The sequence below is a fragment of the Salvelinus namaycush genome, chromosome 14 (assembly GCF_016432855.1).
Source record: "Salvelinus namaycush isolate Seneca chromosome 14, SaNama_1.0, whole genome shotgun sequence".
Classification (NCBI taxonomy): Eukaryota; Metazoa; Chordata; class Actinopteri; order Salmoniformes; family Salmonidae; genus Salvelinus; species Salvelinus namaycush.
In genome coordinates, this window is record NC_052320.1 from 9,632,158 (window position 1) to 9,649,075 (window position 16,918).

The 16,918-nt window shown below is 44.3% G+C and overlaps 2 protein-coding genes and 1 non-coding gene across 3 annotated transcripts in view; 1 reads left to right on the forward strand and 2 right to left on the reverse strand.

The window, feature by feature from the left end:
- Window positions 1-11,885, reverse strand: part of LOC120059597 — a 26,780-nt gene extending 14,895 nt beyond the window's left edge. The window contains exons 1-2 of the mRNA XM_039008726.1: window positions 11,678-11,885; window positions 11,401-11,549 (exon numbers count right to left, since the gene is read on the reverse strand). Coding sequence (XP_038864654.1) covers window positions 11,401-11,549; window positions 11,678-11,885 — 357 coding nt within the window. The remainder of the gene's footprint in view (window positions 1-11,400; window positions 11,550-11,677) is intronic.
- Window positions 3,933-4,308, forward strand: LOC120059645. The gene has a single exon (XR_005478169.1).
- LOC120059106 (proteoglycan 4-like) lies at window positions 6,353-13,135 on the reverse strand. The gene is made up of 3 exons (XM_039007917.1): window positions 11,122-13,135; window positions 8,581-8,697; window positions 6,353-6,550 (listed from the first exon to the last, which is right to left on the reverse strand). The coding sequence occupies exon 1, from the start codon at window positions 12,800-12,802 to the stop codon at window positions 11,918-11,920; it is 885 nt and encodes a 294-aa protein (XP_038863845.1). The 5' UTR covers window positions 12,803-13,135; the 3' UTR covers window positions 6,353-6,550; window positions 8,581-8,697; window positions 11,122-11,917.
- Window positions 13,136-16,918: the final 3,783 nt, after the last annotated feature.

Sequence of the window (16,918 nt, forward strand, 5' to 3'; positions counted from 1 at the left end):
TCCTCTTGTTCAGTTGGGTTAGGGCAGTGTGCAGTGCGATGGCGATTGCATCATCTGTAGATCTATTGGGGCGGTAAGCAAATTGAAGTGGGTCTAGGGTGTCAGGTAAGGTAGAGTTGATATGATCCTTAACTAGCCTCTCAAAGCACTTCCTGATGACAGAAGTGAGTGCTACGGGGCGATAGTCATTTAGTCCAATTACCTTTGCTGTCTTGGGAACAGGAACAATGGTGGACATCTTGAAGCATGTGGAGACAGCAGACTGGGATAGGGAGAGGTTGAATATGTCCGTAAACACTCCAGCCAGCTGGTCTGCGCACGCTCTGAGGACGCGGCTAGGGATGCCGTCTGGACCGGCAGCCTTGCGAGGGTTAACATGCTTAAATGTCTTACTCACGTTGGCCACGGAGAATGAGAGCCCACAGTCCTTGGGAGCGGGCCGCGTTGGTGGCACTGTGTTATCCTCAAAGCGGGCAAAGAAGGTGTTTAGCTTGTCTGGGAGCAAGACGTCGGTGTCCGCGACATGGCTGGTTTCCCCTTTGTAATCCGTGATTGTCTGGAGACACTGCCACATACGTCTGGTGTCTGAGCCGTTGAATTGCGACTCCACTTTGTCTCTGTACTGATGTTTAGCCTGTTTGATTGCCTTAGGGAAGGAATAACTACACTGTTTCCATTGGACCATATTCCAAGTCACCTTGCCATGGTTAAATGCGGTGGTTTTCTAAAATGTGTTATCTGTGTTTTTGTCTGGTTGATCATGAGTCTCCATCTTTTACCCTAATTGACTGCACATAACATGTTCTGTAGGTCATGTCCCGTTTCTTTCATCAAAATAACATCATCAGCATATAAAATGATACTTAGCATTTCATCATCTTACTCCAATATTTAACTGTTTAATTTATTTTGCCAAATAATTTATAAACATAGCAAACAAAGTCAGTGATAAGGCATCTCCTTGTTTTACACCCAAAAGTGTGGAAAACCAATCTGTATGATATTCATTAAATCTAGGACTTGGTTTCCTCTATCGTAATCACTCCTCTTTCACCCCAGCTGCCAAATTAACCCTAATTCAGATGACCATCCTACCCATGCTAGATTACGGAGACGTAATTTATAGATCGGCAGGTAAGGGTGCATCTCTGTATACTCGTCGCAAGACCCACTGGTTGATGTTTATTTATCAAACCCTCTTAGGCCTCACTCCCCCCTATCTGAGATACCTACTGCAGCCCTCATCCTCCACATACAACACCCGTTCTGCCAGTCAAATTCTGTTAAAGGTCCCCAAAGCACACACATCCCTGGGTCACTCCTCTTTTCAGTTTGCTACTGGAACGAGCTGCAGAAAACACTTAAACTGGACCTTTTTATCTCCATCTCTTCATTCAAAGACTCAATAATGGATACGCTTACTGACAGTTGTGGTTGCTTTGCGTGATGCATTTTTGTCTCTACCTTCTTGCCCTTTGTGCTGTTGTCTGTGCCCAGTTGTGTGTACAATGCTTTGTGCTGCTGCCATGTTGTGTTGCTACCTTGTTGTTGTCATGTTGTGTTGCTACCATGCTGTGTTTTCATATGTTGCTGCCATGCTATGTTGTTGTCTTAGGTATCTCTTTATGTAGTGCTGTGGTGTCTCTCTTGTCGTTATGTGTGTTTTGTCCTATACTTTTGTTTTATTTTTAATCCCAGCCCCCGTCCCCACAGGCAGCCTTTTGTCTTTTGGTAGGCTGTCATTGTAAATAAGAATTTGTTCTTAACTGGCTTGCCTAGATTAAATAAAGGTTCAATAAAAATGTATTAAGAACTAACACACACACAAGCAATTGGTACTTTGTAAAGAGACTGGATTGCGTGATAAAATTTCCCATCAACCATTGTCTTTAACATTTCAATAGTCTAACGTGGGTTTCTCTCATAGTCTCCTTTCAAAACAGATCTGTTAAGATCAGCTTGGTCCAGTTTAGCTCAGTGCAGAATACAAATGTAGGGATTAAGTAAGTTAAAAAGAAAAATATTTCACTAAGAGATGCACCCTCATTGACTTCACTAAGAGATGCACCCTCATTGACTTCACTAAGAGATGCACCCTCATTGATTTCACAAAGAGATGCACCTTCATTGACCTCACTAAGAGATGGACCCTCATTGATTTCACTAAGAGATGCACCCTCATTGATTTCACTAAGTGATGCACCCTCATCGATCTCACTAAGAGATGGACCCTCATTTATTTCACTAAGAGACGCACCCTCATTGTACCAGATATGGACTAGAAGTGATCTTGCAACTGGTTTACGTTGCCCTTCTACTGTGATACATTAACCATAACATGTTTTTCCGGTCAAACAAATGTAAATAGAGTAGCAGCATGACTTTGCTTTGAGAATGCGACGCTTATTTCTGTATCGTTATAAAAGTGTTTAAGTACAGTTGCTTATTAGCTAGCAAGCTAACGTTAGCCACCAGCAAGTTTTCAGGTGTCGTTCGCCATCTCGCCAGCAGGTAATTTTGCTAGCTAATGTGAAGACGTGGCTCTGACTCAGTCAATAGCCATTCACTTCAAAAGCACAATAAAACCCTAAATTAACGCCACACTTGAACTATTCGTTCAACTTCAGCAAGTTAGTACACAAACGGTCTACAAACAAATCTATGAAATTGTTACATCAGTTTGCTAATGCCTATCTCCGAGCAACGTATTCGTTCGATGGTGTACTGGTGTTCGGCTTGCTGTTCATCTGCACGTGTGTCTCGCATGAAGGGCTGGCTGAGATGAGAGGGGTCTGGGGGAGTGTTCTACAATGGTATTAGATGGGAATAAGACTGTGCCTCCTAGTTAACATGCCAGAGATTGATAATTAGTCAACAGGATTAAATCAGGCATCCCTAAAACATAGTAAAGGGTCTTCTTATTAATGTGCTATTTAAAATGGAAAGTTTAACATGATTTCAATAAAAGTTCATGCACATCACTTGTGCATTTGTACACACACCTCCCACTTGCTTTTCTAATGAGTTTGAAATGTGATGTTTAAAACTTGATATACCCAGTGATTGTCTTTGTTCTTGTCTCAACAGCATCTGTGATTGGGACCAGACTTCACCTGACAGTGGCTCTATCCTGTGTGACCATGGCGTTCTATGTCTTTCTAAAGTGACCAACTAGGGGACTGGACTGTCTAGTCGGCACCTCATGGACATTAGCCTGGTCCCAGGTTTCTTTGACAATGGCAGCAATGGAATTTTCAAGACAGTACAAACACAAATAGATCTGTGACCAGGCTACATGGACACTGGCTATGAGCTTGGAACCAATGAACGATGGGGATACAAACTTTCCAAAAGTGGGCTTCTCTCTGTCAACATGCCACACTTTCTGAACTGAGATGTTATTTGAGTTAGAGCGGTGATGAAAAAAGGTCAAGACACTGACTGACACAGAGATCAACAACATGAGAGAGTGCCCCTCTGTGTGCAGTCAGTGGCGAAAACCGGTTGGGTGATGTATCTCTTTCTGTATATTCAAAAGGGGACTTTTGGGAATTTTACTGTGAATCTAGTGCTTTTGGGGTTCAGGAGTTTGGACCAAGGAAGCTACACAGGACCAATGTATAACACAGCCATTCATTTCACATTCATTTTTTTAAGTGTGATTTTCTATTATGTGGATGAAGGTAGAATAGAGGGTGGAAATGGAAAATAAAGTTTATAAAATATATTGAAGTAAAGTAATCAAGTTGAACCATTTATATGTTATTTATATGTTAAGAATGTTGTGTGATTAATTATAAAAAGGCACATGTAAGCCTCCTGCTCAATACAAGGCAACCACAGGTTACCATCTATGGCCACATGAGGGCACGCTATTATTTTACGCCAGCCTTTCCCCCCCGAAATGTCCCATGATTCCCTGCGCTCTATAAATTCACTAACTCGGAAACGGAGCCATTCTTGTTTTGTTTGAGTGGTGGCGTGTGTTTGTGTGAGCGAATGAATGCGAGAGAGTGTGATTGTTTTATGTCTGTAATGTTTTATGTCTTAGTCTAGCAACCAAAAAAAACTACACAGTGATCTTATTTGATCTGGTCGGGGTTTGGCCCTGCTCCGATTCGGAAATGATAGTACCCGACATGCGAGCCCCTGAGGCCATGAGCATGAAGCTTCCACTAACTTCAGGGCCTCCACAAGAAATTGTGGTCAGAAGTGATGACTCGATCAGATATACTAGTGCCGAGGAGATTTGTGGTTTTACCTCATTCTCCACACCGGCCAATGAGTATAACAGCGATTCTGATCTGCCATAAATTCGATAATTGTGCCCAGGTGTAAGAAGCTGCCTCTATTTGGCTGGCTAGCTACTAAGCTAACGAGGTAACTCCTTGTGGCCCATGCGAACAGCAAAGCTAACAAACAGCCAGGTAATGAGCCAATGACAATGGAAGTAAAGTAGTTTTGGAGAGAAGTGGGCACATTTGTAGTTTCATAGATATTCGGTTTGTGGACCTGCTGCTGGTCACTTAAAAAGAAACCATGCTAGTTAAACACTTTCTGGTCAATGTGCATCCAGTCTAACATGTCATTTGACATGGTTCGTTTTTCTTGGGGGTGGCTAGTGGCTTCCGTCAATGTAGCTTAATTGTCTGCATAATTTTCATTCTCCCATGTATTTTTGTTGTGTGTATATACATTTCCTTTATCATTTTCTGCTAACGATACCTCCCCTAATTGGAGTAAACTAATGAACAACAACACTTAGGCTTTTACTTCCAGTTTATACACACTATATACATTTTACAGACACAATCTATTTTACAATAGTTATATTCTGTTTGTTTTTAGTCCTGTCCTTCCTCAACCTCTCCCATCTATTTCTGATGTCCGTCTAGTTTGATTTCTATCTGACGTATATTTTTAACTGCTGTTTCACAAAAGTTATTTTTTTTCCCTAAAAGTATTATATTATTGATCGATTGACTATGACTTTTCAGATCACCCAGTATTGCTATCTGCAGTGTTAGCTCCAGGTAAATGTTTCAATTCTTCAGCCATTCCTGGACCAGTGACCAAAAACAAGTTACATATGGACAGTACCAAAATAAATTGTCTAATGACACTGTCACTTCGCAGCAAAATCTGCAGAGCTGGGAAGGTTGTATCCCCATATATGCAGTACCGTTCAAAAGTTTGGGGTCACTTAGACATTTCCTTGTTTTTGGAAGAAAAGCACATTTTTTGTCCATTAAAATAACATCAAATTGATCAGAAACACAGTGTAGACATTGTTTTTGTTGTAAATGACTATTGTAGCTGGAAAGGGCTGATTTTTTAAATGGAATATCTACATAGGCCTACAGAGGCCCATTATCAGCAACCTTCACTCCTGTGTTCCAATGGCACATTGTGTTAGCTAATCCAAGTTTATTATTTTAAAAGGCTAATTGATCATTAGAAAACCTTTTTGCAATTATGTTAACACAGCTGAAAACCGTTGTTCTGATTAAAGAAGCAATAAAACTGTCCTTTAGACTAGTTGAGTATCTGGAGCATCAGCATTTGTGGGTTCGATTACAGCCTCAAAATGGCCAGCAACAAAGTATTTTCTTCTGAAACTCATCCGGCTATTCTTGTTCTGAGAAATGAAGGCTATTCCATACAAGATATTGCCAAGAAACTGAAAATCTCATACAACGCTGTGTACTACTCCCTTCACAGAACAGTGCAAACTGGCCCTAACCAGAATAGAAAGAGTGGGAGGCCCGGTGCACAACCGAGCAAGAGGACAAGTACATTAGTGTCTAGTTTGAGAAAGACGCCTCACAAGTCCTCAACTGGCAGCTTCATGAAATAGTACCCGCAAAACACCAGTCTCAACATCAACAGTGAAGAGGCGACTCCTGGATGCTGGCCTTCTAGGCAGAGTTCCTCTGTCCAGTGTCTGTTCTTTTGCCCATCTTAATATTTTATTTTTATTGGCCAGTCTGAGATATGGCCTTTTCTTTGCAAATCTGCCTAGAAGGCCAGCATACATTTTTTTTTATGGACTGGATCTTTATAATTACCGCCTGGGTCCTGTTTCAGTAATGAAATCAGACCTTCTTGCTGAGTGTCTGTTAATCTACCATTTATATAGGAGTGGTTAAAATATGCTAATAACGGTCCTCTGAGTATATCAACAAAAAGGTTTGGTATACCTCCACTGGTATGCCAACCAGCCCTGGATATTTCCCAGACTTAAAGGCTTTAATTGCATCAAGCAGTTCCTGCTCTGTAATTTGGCCTTCACATAGCTAGTTTTCTTTTCACATACTTGTTTAGTAATGTCGTGAAAGCAACTTAAAAGATGTGCTGTCAAAATAGGGATTTTATTTAAAGATGTTTCTGTAGACTTGAATACAGTAATAGTAATGATCTTGTGTAGGGGTTAGTTTACTGGACGTTGAGTGGGATTTCCACTGAGTATGTTGGTATTATTAAATGGAGTAGAATCCACAATAGTGCTTCCAGGACTATCTCCTTTTGGTAGAGGTATTGTGAGGAATTTCTGTGGAGACAAAAGAAAGATGGGATCTTATCAGACATTGTTTGGGAACATGCCCTGCCTAGGCCAGTAGTCCTGTGGATTGGAATTACTACCAACTGCCTTTTTCTTTGATAACTGGTGTCCCTCATACTTGGCCAAGCCCAGAGCTCTTACCATTAGGTCAGAACTAGGACCCTTACCAATAGGTCAGAACTAGTGTAATAGTATTGCTTCACATCGGTTACACTAGGACCCTTACCATTATGTCTGAACTAGACCCTTAGCATTAGGTCAGAACTACGACCCTTACCATTTTGTCTGAACTAGGACCCTTACCATTAGGTCAGAACTACGACCCTTACCATTTTGTCTGAACTAGGACCCTTACCATTAGGTCAGAACTATGACCCTTACCATTTTGTCTGAATTAGGACCCTTACCATTAGGTCAGAACTACGGCCCTTATGTCAGAACTAGGACCCTTACCATTAGGTCAGAACTACGACCCTTACCATTAGGTCAGAACTAGGACCCTTACCATTAGGTCAGAACTAGGACCCTTACCATTAGGTCAGAACTAGGACCCTTACCCTTATGTCAGAACTACGACCTTTACCATTATGTCAGAACTAGGACCCTTACCATTATGTCTGAACTAGGACCCTTATGTCAGAACTAGTACCCTTATGTCAGAACTAGGACCCTTACCATTATGTCAGACCTAGGACCCTTACCATTATGTCAGAACTACGACCCTTACCATTAGGTCAGAACTAGGACCCTTATGTCAGACCTAGGACCCTTACCATTATGTCTGAACTAGGACCCTTACCATTAGGTCAGAACTACGACCCTTACCATTATGTCAGAACTAGGACCCTTACCATTATGTCTGAACTAGGACCCTTATGTCAGAACTAGGACCCTTATGTCAGAACTAGGACCCTTACCATTATGTCAGACCTAGGACCCTTACCATTATGTCAGAACTACAACCCTTACCATTAGGTCAGAACTAGGACCCTTATGTCAGAACTACGACCCTTACCATTATGTCAGAACTAGGACCCTTACCATTATGTCAGAACTACAACCCTTACCATTATGTCAGACCTAGGACCCTTACCATTATGTCTGAACTAGGACCCTTACCATTATGTCAGAACTACGACCCTTACCATTATGTCAGAACTACGACCCTTACCATTATGTCAGACCTAGGACCCTTACCATTTTGTCAGACCTAGGACCCTTACCATTATGTCTGAACTAGGACCTTTACCATTAGGTCAGAACTAGGACCCTTACCATTAGGTCAGAACTAGGACCCTTACCATTAGGTCAGAACTAGGACCCTTACCATTAGGTCAGAACTAGGACCCTTACCATTATGTCAGAACTAGGACCCTTACCATTAGATCGGAACTATGACTGTTTGTTAATTGTCCCAGTAGTTATGGACACGGTCAAAAAGCTGTTCATATACCAGTCACAAAGTAGATGACCATAGATATTCCTTTCAGACTACTTGATTATGCTCATCCTCCCCTTGTCTGCCCATCAAAGTATTTGCTAATACACCCCATTAGTTATTATTTATTGAACAAGTCATCAGGACCGAGTTTGGGAAACCCAGATCTAGACAACAGCAGCACCACAGTTGAGAGTGTTTCCTCCAGTTTTATGCCCATGTTTCGTGACTTTTGACCCCTAGCCTCCTGGTTTTGTCACCCATGGTTGTCAGTAGCAGTCTCCCTCTGGCATAAAGTTCTTACTACTGAGGAAGTCTTGGTGGTGTTCATATGTTGATTTCAGATGGAAGTGTAGGTTGTCTTTAGGTGCCATGGATGGTATAGATGATCGTTAATTTATGTCATTTTATGATGTAAATTATGCATGTTTTCAGTTTCTGTAAAATGTGCGTATGAATCAATCAAGTCAAAGTTTATATTGTGCTAGCTGCATTTAGCTAGTAGGCCTACTTTTCCCTCCCATGTTGCCCTTTGTGTCAAGTTGATAATAGGCCTTGTAGAGCTTGAATATTAGCCTACCTGCCGGTAATGGTACAGGACATTCCTTCTGATAATGACCAGAGTAGCAATGTCAATCAGATGACTCCACGGTTTGCCATTTTTAATTAGGTGAGTTGGTTTATCAAACGGCTCTTTCTGTTCAGTTGGAAAGAAGAATGCATAGGCTAAGTGATAAAAGAACAGAAATCATTTCACGTTAGATCTACTTCATAAGGTTTTTAAATATTTGAGCCAACATATTACTCAAATATCATCAGCGCTTTTGCTGTCGTTCTCATGTTTAGGAAAAGGAAAGAGATCTCTCGTTCGTGGCGTTATAACAGCTACAAATGTTACTATGTTGTGGATGAAGATAAATGTTCTTTTTTTAAATTTTTATATACACTGCTCAAAAAAATAAAGGGAACACTTAAACAACACAATGTAACTCCAAGTCAATCACACTTCTGTGAAATCAAACTGTCCATTTAGGAAGCAACACTGATTGACAATAAATGTCACATGCTGTTGTGCAAATGGAATAGACAAAAGGTGGAAATTATAGGCAATTAGCAAGACACCCCCAATAAAGGAGTGGTTCTGCAGGTGGTGACCACAGACCACTTCTCAGTTCCTATGCTTCCTGGCTGATGTTTTGGTCACTTTTGAATGCTGGCGGTGCTTTCACTCTAGTGGTAGCATGAGACGGAGTCTACAACCCACACAAGTGGCTCAGGTAGTGCAGCTCATCCAGGATAACATCAATGCGAGCTGTGGCAAAAAGGTTTGCTGTGTCTGTCAGCGTAGTGTCCAGAGCATGGAGGCGCTACCAGGAGACAGGCCAGTACATCAGGAGACGTGGAGGAGGCCGTAGGAGGGCAACAACCCAGCAGCAGGACCGCTACCTCCGCCTTTGTGCATGGAGGAGCACTGCCAGAGCCCTGCAAAATAACCTCCAGCAGGCCACAAATGTGCATGTGTCTGCTCAAACGGTCAGAAACAGACTCCATGAGGGTGGTATGAGGGCCCGACGTCCACAGGTGGGGGTTGTGCTTACAGCCCAACACCGTGCAGGACGTTTGGCATTTGCCAGAGAACACCAAGATTGGCAAATTCGCCACTGGCGCCCTGTGCTCTTCACAGATGAAAGCAGGTTCACACTGAGCACATGAGCACATGTGACAGACGTGACAGAGTCTGGAGACGCCGTGGAGAACGTTCTGCTGCCTGCAACATCCTCCAGCATGACCGGTTTGGCGGTGGGTCAGTCATGATGTGGGGTGGCATTTCTTTGTGGGAATGCACAGCCCGACATGTGCTCACCAGAGGTAGCCTGACGGCCATTAGGTACCGTGATGAGATCCTCAGACCCCTTGTGAGACCATATGCAGACACATGCACATTTGTGGCCTGCTGGAGGTCATTTTGCAGGGCTCTGGCAGTGCTCCTCCTTGCACAAAGGCGGAGGTAGCGGTCCTGCTGCTGGGTTGTTGCCCTCCTACGGCCTCCTCCACGTCTCCTGATGTACTGGCCTGTCTCCTGGTAGCGCCTCCATGCTCTGGACACTACGCTGACAGACACAGCAAACCTTCTTGCCACAGCTCGCATTGATGTGCCATCCTGGATGAGCTGCACTACCTGAGCCACTTGTGTGGGTTGTAGACTCCGTCTCATGCTACCACTAGTGTGAAAGCACCGCCAGCATTCAAAAGTGACCAAAACATCAGCCAGGAAGCATAGGAACTGAGAAGTGGTCTGTGGTCACCACCTGCAGAACCACTCCTTTATTGAGGGTGTCTTGCTAATTGCCTATAATTTCCACCTTTTGTCTATTCCATTTGCACAACAGCATGTGAAATGTATTGTCAATCAGTGTTGCTTCCTAAGTGGACAGTTTGATTTCACAGAAGTGTGATTGACTTGGAGTTACATTGTGTTGTTTAAGTGTTCCCTTTATTTTTTTGAGCAGTGTATATATATTTTTTAAATAATTTACCCCCTTTTCTCCCCAATTTTCATGGTATCCAATCGCTAGTAATTACTATCTTGTCTCATCGCTACAACTCCCGTACGGGCTCGGGAGAGACGAAGGTCGAAAGCCATGCGTCCTCCGAAGCACAACCCAACCAAGCCGCACTGCTTCTTAACACAGCGCGCCTCCAACCCGGAAGCCAGCCGCACCAATGTGTCGGAGGAAACACCGTGCACCTGGCCCCCTTGGTTAGCACGCACTGCGCCCGGACCGCCACAGGAGTCGCTGGAGCGCGATGAGACAAGGATATCCCTACCGGCCAAACCCTCCCTAACCCGGACGACGCTAGGCCAATTGTGCGTCGCCCCACGGACCTCCCGGTCGCGGCCGGCTGCGACAGAGCCTGGGCGCGAACCCAGAGACTCTGGTGGCGCAGCTAGATCTGCGATGCAGTGCCCTAGACCACTGCGCCACCCGGGAGGCCCGAAGATAAATGTTTTTGCCGCCAAATTGTGTCCCCTTGTGTTGGTCGCGCTCTAGAATGTTTACTAACTCACAATGGTAGCCCAAAAGCTGGTAGATGGCAATATTGAGTAGTTTCACCTTACCGTCCAAATGCACCATCCGTTCAGGCTGCATAGGCTTCGATTTCCTCCTTAACTTTATTTAATGGCGAAAAGGCGGGGGAACGGGGGAAATGTGCATACCTTCCTTATTAAAAAAAAACATTACCAACACCATGCTATTGGCTAATACCAGATGCTGTGTGTTGCATTCAGTTTCAACCTGATTGTCCGAATGTGATACACAACATCCGTGATTAGCATTTAGCCAAAAGGGTCAGCAGCCAGATCTGAGCTGATAATCGGGCTGAGCTGAGGTCTCACAGCTGGAACAGACGTGTTCTCCAGAGAAGACAGCATAGCTCCCCAGGCAGGGTGTGACTGTAGACCCTGGGCTAGAACTGCAGAGGGTTCTTCACAACTGGCAGGTTGGGGCTCCCCGACGGAGCCAGGGTGGACCTCACAGGCAGGGACTAGCAGAGGTTGTAGGGCAGAGGACTGAAGGGCCCAGAAGTCAGGGTCGAGCTCTGGCCTCAGGAGGCGTCGCTGAAGGTCTCCGATGAGGACCAAGCGGAGGCTACCCCACAGAGTCAAAGAGGACCTTGCTGGCGAGGATGGGACCTCAGGGCGGAGGATGAAGCGGCCCCCGTGGAGGAAGCCATGGTGGGCTCCCACTCAAGACCAGGTGGGGGCTCCCCAAAGGAGCTGGGCTGGTCTCTGTGCTGGGAACCGCAATGCATGGGCAGCCGGTGTCTGGAACCCAGGGCTAAGTGGAGGACCCGTGGCTGGAGATGAACTTGGCTCCTCATCAGGAGCAGGTGGGGGCTTGTCGTTGGCCCCCCTAAATGGAACAGGGATGACTCCTAGTGTAAAGCCAAGTGGTGGCCCCTGGGCTGCAGCTGGTGGCAGAGATACTGGGACAGGGTCTGAAGATCCCTGGGCTGCAGCTGGTGGCAGAGATACTGGGACGGGCTGAGGATCCATGGGCTGCAGGTGATGGCAGAGATACTGTGACAGCGGCTGAGGATCCCTGGGCTGCAGCTGGTGGCAACCAGGGAGATGCTGGCTGATGAGCTGCATCAACGACGGTCTGTGGGCTAGTGGCTGCAACACGATGGCTCTCTGTTACAGGAGCTGGTGACCTGAAGACTGGGCCAGGTTGTACCTTCAGGTCCAGCTGGGCTGCCCGGGTAGGAGGCAGCGGGTCTACGATGACGGAAGCAGACTGGGCTCTTGTAGGTGGAGAAGGCTGCTTCTCATGCCTGGCAGACAGGGAGTCTGACTTGACAGGGGTAGGCTGAGCTCCTATAGCAGGAACAGACAGAAGACTGGTGCACAAGGTAGGCTCGGCCCCATATTCAGTGGCATACAGGAACTTGAGGGAAGAATGGGTTAGCTTTGTAGGGATCAGCAGTAACCCTGGGGAAGGGGCAGACTGGGCCCCATCTGTGGTAGCTGGTCTGGGCTCCAGGAAAGGGGTAGGCAGAGCACCTGTGGCTGGAGAGGGCTGTAGCACCATGTTTGCCTGGAGCACCACGGTGGCTACTACTGGCTGATTCTCTGTAGCCGGAGCAGCTGAAGAGTCCACCTCGTTGATTAACTTCGGCTCTGTAGCAGGAGCGGGTGGCAACTCTGGAACAGCAGCTGGCTGCAGGCTACTGTTGACTGATAGGTCCTTTGTGGCAGCAGACTGAAACACCTGGTTAGGAACAGGCTGGATACCCATGCTGAGGGAAAACTGAGAATCAATGGCAGTGACGGGTAGACATACCCTGGCACCGTCAGTGGGCTGGTACTCCACACTGGGAGTGTCTAGAAGCTGACAGATAGGTATGTCTCTTAGCTGGACCACTGGTGGAGGAGTAGCCTCCTGACAGGTGGAGTGAGCGCCGGGACTGAGGGAAACTCATAGCTGCTGGAGGAGGCTCTTGGTAGCCACACTGTAGGCTTGTAATGCCATCACATGCTACGGGCCATGCATACCAAACATACCAAGACAGTCGTGAAGAGGGCACAACAAAACCTTTTCCCCCTCAGGAGACTGAAAAGATTTGGCATGGGCCCCCAGATCCTCAAAAGGTTCTACAGCTGCACCATCGAGAGCATCCTGACCGGTTGCATCACCGCCTGATATGGAAACTGCTCGGCATCTGACCGTAAGGCGCTACAGAGGGTAGTGCGAGCGGCCCAGTACATCACTGGGGCCAAGCTCCCTGCCATCCAGGACCTATATAATAGGCGGTGTCAGAGGAATGCCCATAAAATTGTCAGAGACTCCAGTCACCTGACTGTTTTCTCTGCTAACGCACGGCAAGCGGTACCAGAGCGCCAAGTCTAGGACCAAAAGGCTCAACAGCTTCTACCCCCAAGCCATTAGACTGCTGAACAATTCATAAAAATTGCCACCGGACAATTTACATTAATGTACATTTCCCCCCTCATCAATCTACACACAATAGCCCATAATGACAAAGCAAAAACAGGTTGAGAAATCTTTTGCTAATTTATTTAAAAAAATGGAAATATCAAATTTACATAAGTAATCAGACCCTTTACTCAGTACTTTGTTGAAGCACCTTTGGCAGCGATTACAGCATCGAGTCTTCTTGGGCATGACGCTACAAGCTTGGCACACCTGTATTTGGGGAGTTTCTGCCATTCTTCTCTGCAGATCCTCTCAAGCTATGTCAGGTTGGATGGGAAGCATTGCTGCACATCTATTTTCAGGTCTCCAGAGATGTTCGATCGGGTTCAAGTCCGGGCTCTGGCTGGGCCACTCAAAGACATTCAGAGACTTGTCCCGAAACCACTCCTGCGTTGTCTTGGCTGTGTGCTTAGGATCGTTGTCCTGTTGGAAGGTGAACCTTCGCCCCATCGGAGGTCCTGAGTTTTCGCTTTGTCATTGTGGTATTGTGTGTAGATTGCTGAGGATTTTTTTCTTCATTTAATACATTTTAGAATAAGGCTGTAACGTAACAAAATGGGGTAAAAGTCAAGGGGTCTGAATACTTTCCGAAGGCACTGTACATGTGACCGTTAAATTTATAATCTGAAATTGTGTTGTTGAATCTCTGTTCATCAACAAATTGGGCCTTATAAAAATGCACACGGTCTCATTTCATTCTTACAGCTGATGAGATCGGGCACCTGTCAAGTGCAGCAATGCCTGCTAAAACAGCATTCTCTAATGCAAAAAATAATACTCTTTTAGTAAAATAGACAAAATGTTGCTGTCCATTCATTTAATTAAATTAAAACCCTATATTTATTTAGTTATTTTCGGGGCCCTAGAGAGAAGCCTGTGCCTCATAGGCAGGCTAGATACTGTATCAGCAGTCGTGGAATAAGTTCAACTCTCCACCCCAAATGAGTATCATCTCCAGCGTGGAGCGGACCTGCAAGCTGTTTTTTGTAGTCTACCTACTGCTCAACAACGATGATACTTCACACAGTTTTCTTCACCTTCTTTGGCTCTTTTTTGTCCAAATTGATGCATCCATAGTGAGTGTTGCAAACGAGGACAGACAATTTCTACACGCTACGTGCATCAGCACTCGGCGGTCCCATTCTGTGAGCTTGTGTGGCCTACCACGTCGCGGCTGAGCCGTTGTTGCTCCTAGACATTTCCACTTCACAGTAACAGCACTTACAGTTGACCAGGACAGCTCTAGGAGGGCAGAAACTGACTTGTTGGAACGGTGGCATTCTATGACGGTGCCGCGTTGAAAGTCTCTGAGCTCTTCAGTAAAGCCATTCTACTGCCAATGTTTGTCTATTGAGATTAAATGGCTGTGTGCCCGATTGTATACACCTGTCAGTAATTGGTGTGGCTGAAATAGACAAATCCACTCATTTGAAGGGGTGTGCACATACTTTTGTATAGAATGATGTATCATCATCATCATCAATCTGTATTCCAAATAAAATACATATTTTAGTGTTAAAGATGCGTTACAGTAGTTTTGAAACTTAAAGGCAGAGATATAACCAGATGTACTAGTGGTGGTTATTGTTGTTCTGAGTACCAGTACTATCCCAACTTAATACTATATAACCTGTCTTTATCTACCATTACTATCCCAACTTAATACTATATGACCTCTATTTATCTACCAGTACTATCCTAACTTAATTCAATATAACCTGTCTTTATAAACCAGTACTATCCTAACTTAATTCAATATAACCTGTCTTTATAAACCAGTACTATCCTAACTTAATACTATATAGCCTCTCTTTATCGACCCCAGCTGTTCTCTCCCAACCTGAATAAGTTCTGCTGTGTGACGTCTGGTAGTGTGAGACTACTACAGCATGTTAACTCTCAACCTGAAAAAGAGCAAAGTACCAATATTTGGAAAGGCACACACCTGTCTATATAAGGTCCCACAGTTGATAATGCATGTCAGAGCAAAAACCAAGCCATGAAGTCATCATCAGGTTTAGAGATGGAAATTAGTTAGAGAAGGGATTCCCAAACTTGTTAATGTCGCAGCCCCGAAACTCCTCTGGTAGACCCCAGTTTGGGAATCCCTTCTCTAACTAGAAGAGCACCTGGAACCTCCTTCAACCTCTGGATGGAGGAACACATATGGGATGTATTTATTATTCAGTGTGTTGAAATTTTAAGAACGTTGCATATAGAAATTTATTAAATAGTGTTGACACGATTCCTGGACTCTATTCTACCTGACAGACAAGTCATATTTGTTCTACACAATACAAATCTATGGGAACATTCTGTAATGTTGCACCTGGTGAACAGTATGAATATTGCTCCCTTCACTGCTTTGCACCAGACAAGAAGCATATATTCTAAACCAAACAATGGAATGGCCGGAACATGATGGATGTCTTTATAAGTTTACAGAGAGGTGAAGAGAGTAAACATTTTGTTCAGAAACACTTTCTGTTTAAACTCTCAACATCTCTGGGTTGTTGCAAGAACTATGTTAGAGATTAGTGGTGTAAAATGTATTGTCATACTTGATTAAAAGTAAAGCTAATTTAATAGAAAAGGACTCAAGTAAACGTGAATGTCACCCAGTAATATACTACGTGTATAAAAGTATCTGGTTATAAATATTTTTATTTTATTTCACCTTTATTTAACCAGGTAGGCAAGTTGAGAACAAGTTCTCATTTGCAACTGCAACCTGGCCAAGATAAAGCAAAGCAGTTTGACACATACAACAACACAGAGTTACACATGGAATAAACAAACATACAATCAATAATACAGTAGAATATATATATTTAAGTACAGTTGTGGGAAAAGTTCTCAATTGTCATACTTAAGTAAAAGTAAATACTATACATCAAAATCCTTATATTACACAAATCAGATGGCATGATTTTTTATTTATTTTTTATGTACAGCCAGGGGCATATTCCAACAACACTCAGACATCACAAATGCAGTATTTGTGTTTAGTTAGTGCACCAGATCAGAGGCAGTAGGGATGACAACACACTGTCCTGCCTGAGCATTCAAAACGTAACAAGTACTTTTGGGTGTCAGGGAAAATGTTGGGATTAAAAAGTACAGATTTTCTTTAGGAATGTACATTTTACATTGACATTTTAGTAATTTAGCAGACACTTTTATCCAGAGCGACTTGCAGTTAGTGCAGTCATCTTAAGATAGTTAGGTGGGACAACCACACATCACAGGCATAGTTAGTACACTTTTCATCAAGCAGCTGTCAGCAATATCTGAGCTAGAACGGGAAGTCAAGTGCAAGTGTTGGTTCAGGATTTCTTTTTTTTTTGTGGGGGGATTCAAGGGGAATTATTTAAAGAGGCAGGGTTTCAGGTGCTTTCAGAAGATGGGCAGGGACTC

Bases quoted from the DNA above. Each gene is read 5' to 3' on its own strand.
- LOC120059106 (XM_039007917.1), bottom strand. From the start codon at position 12,802: ATGGGTATCCAGCCTGTTCCTAACCAGGTGTTTCAGTCTGCTGCCACA.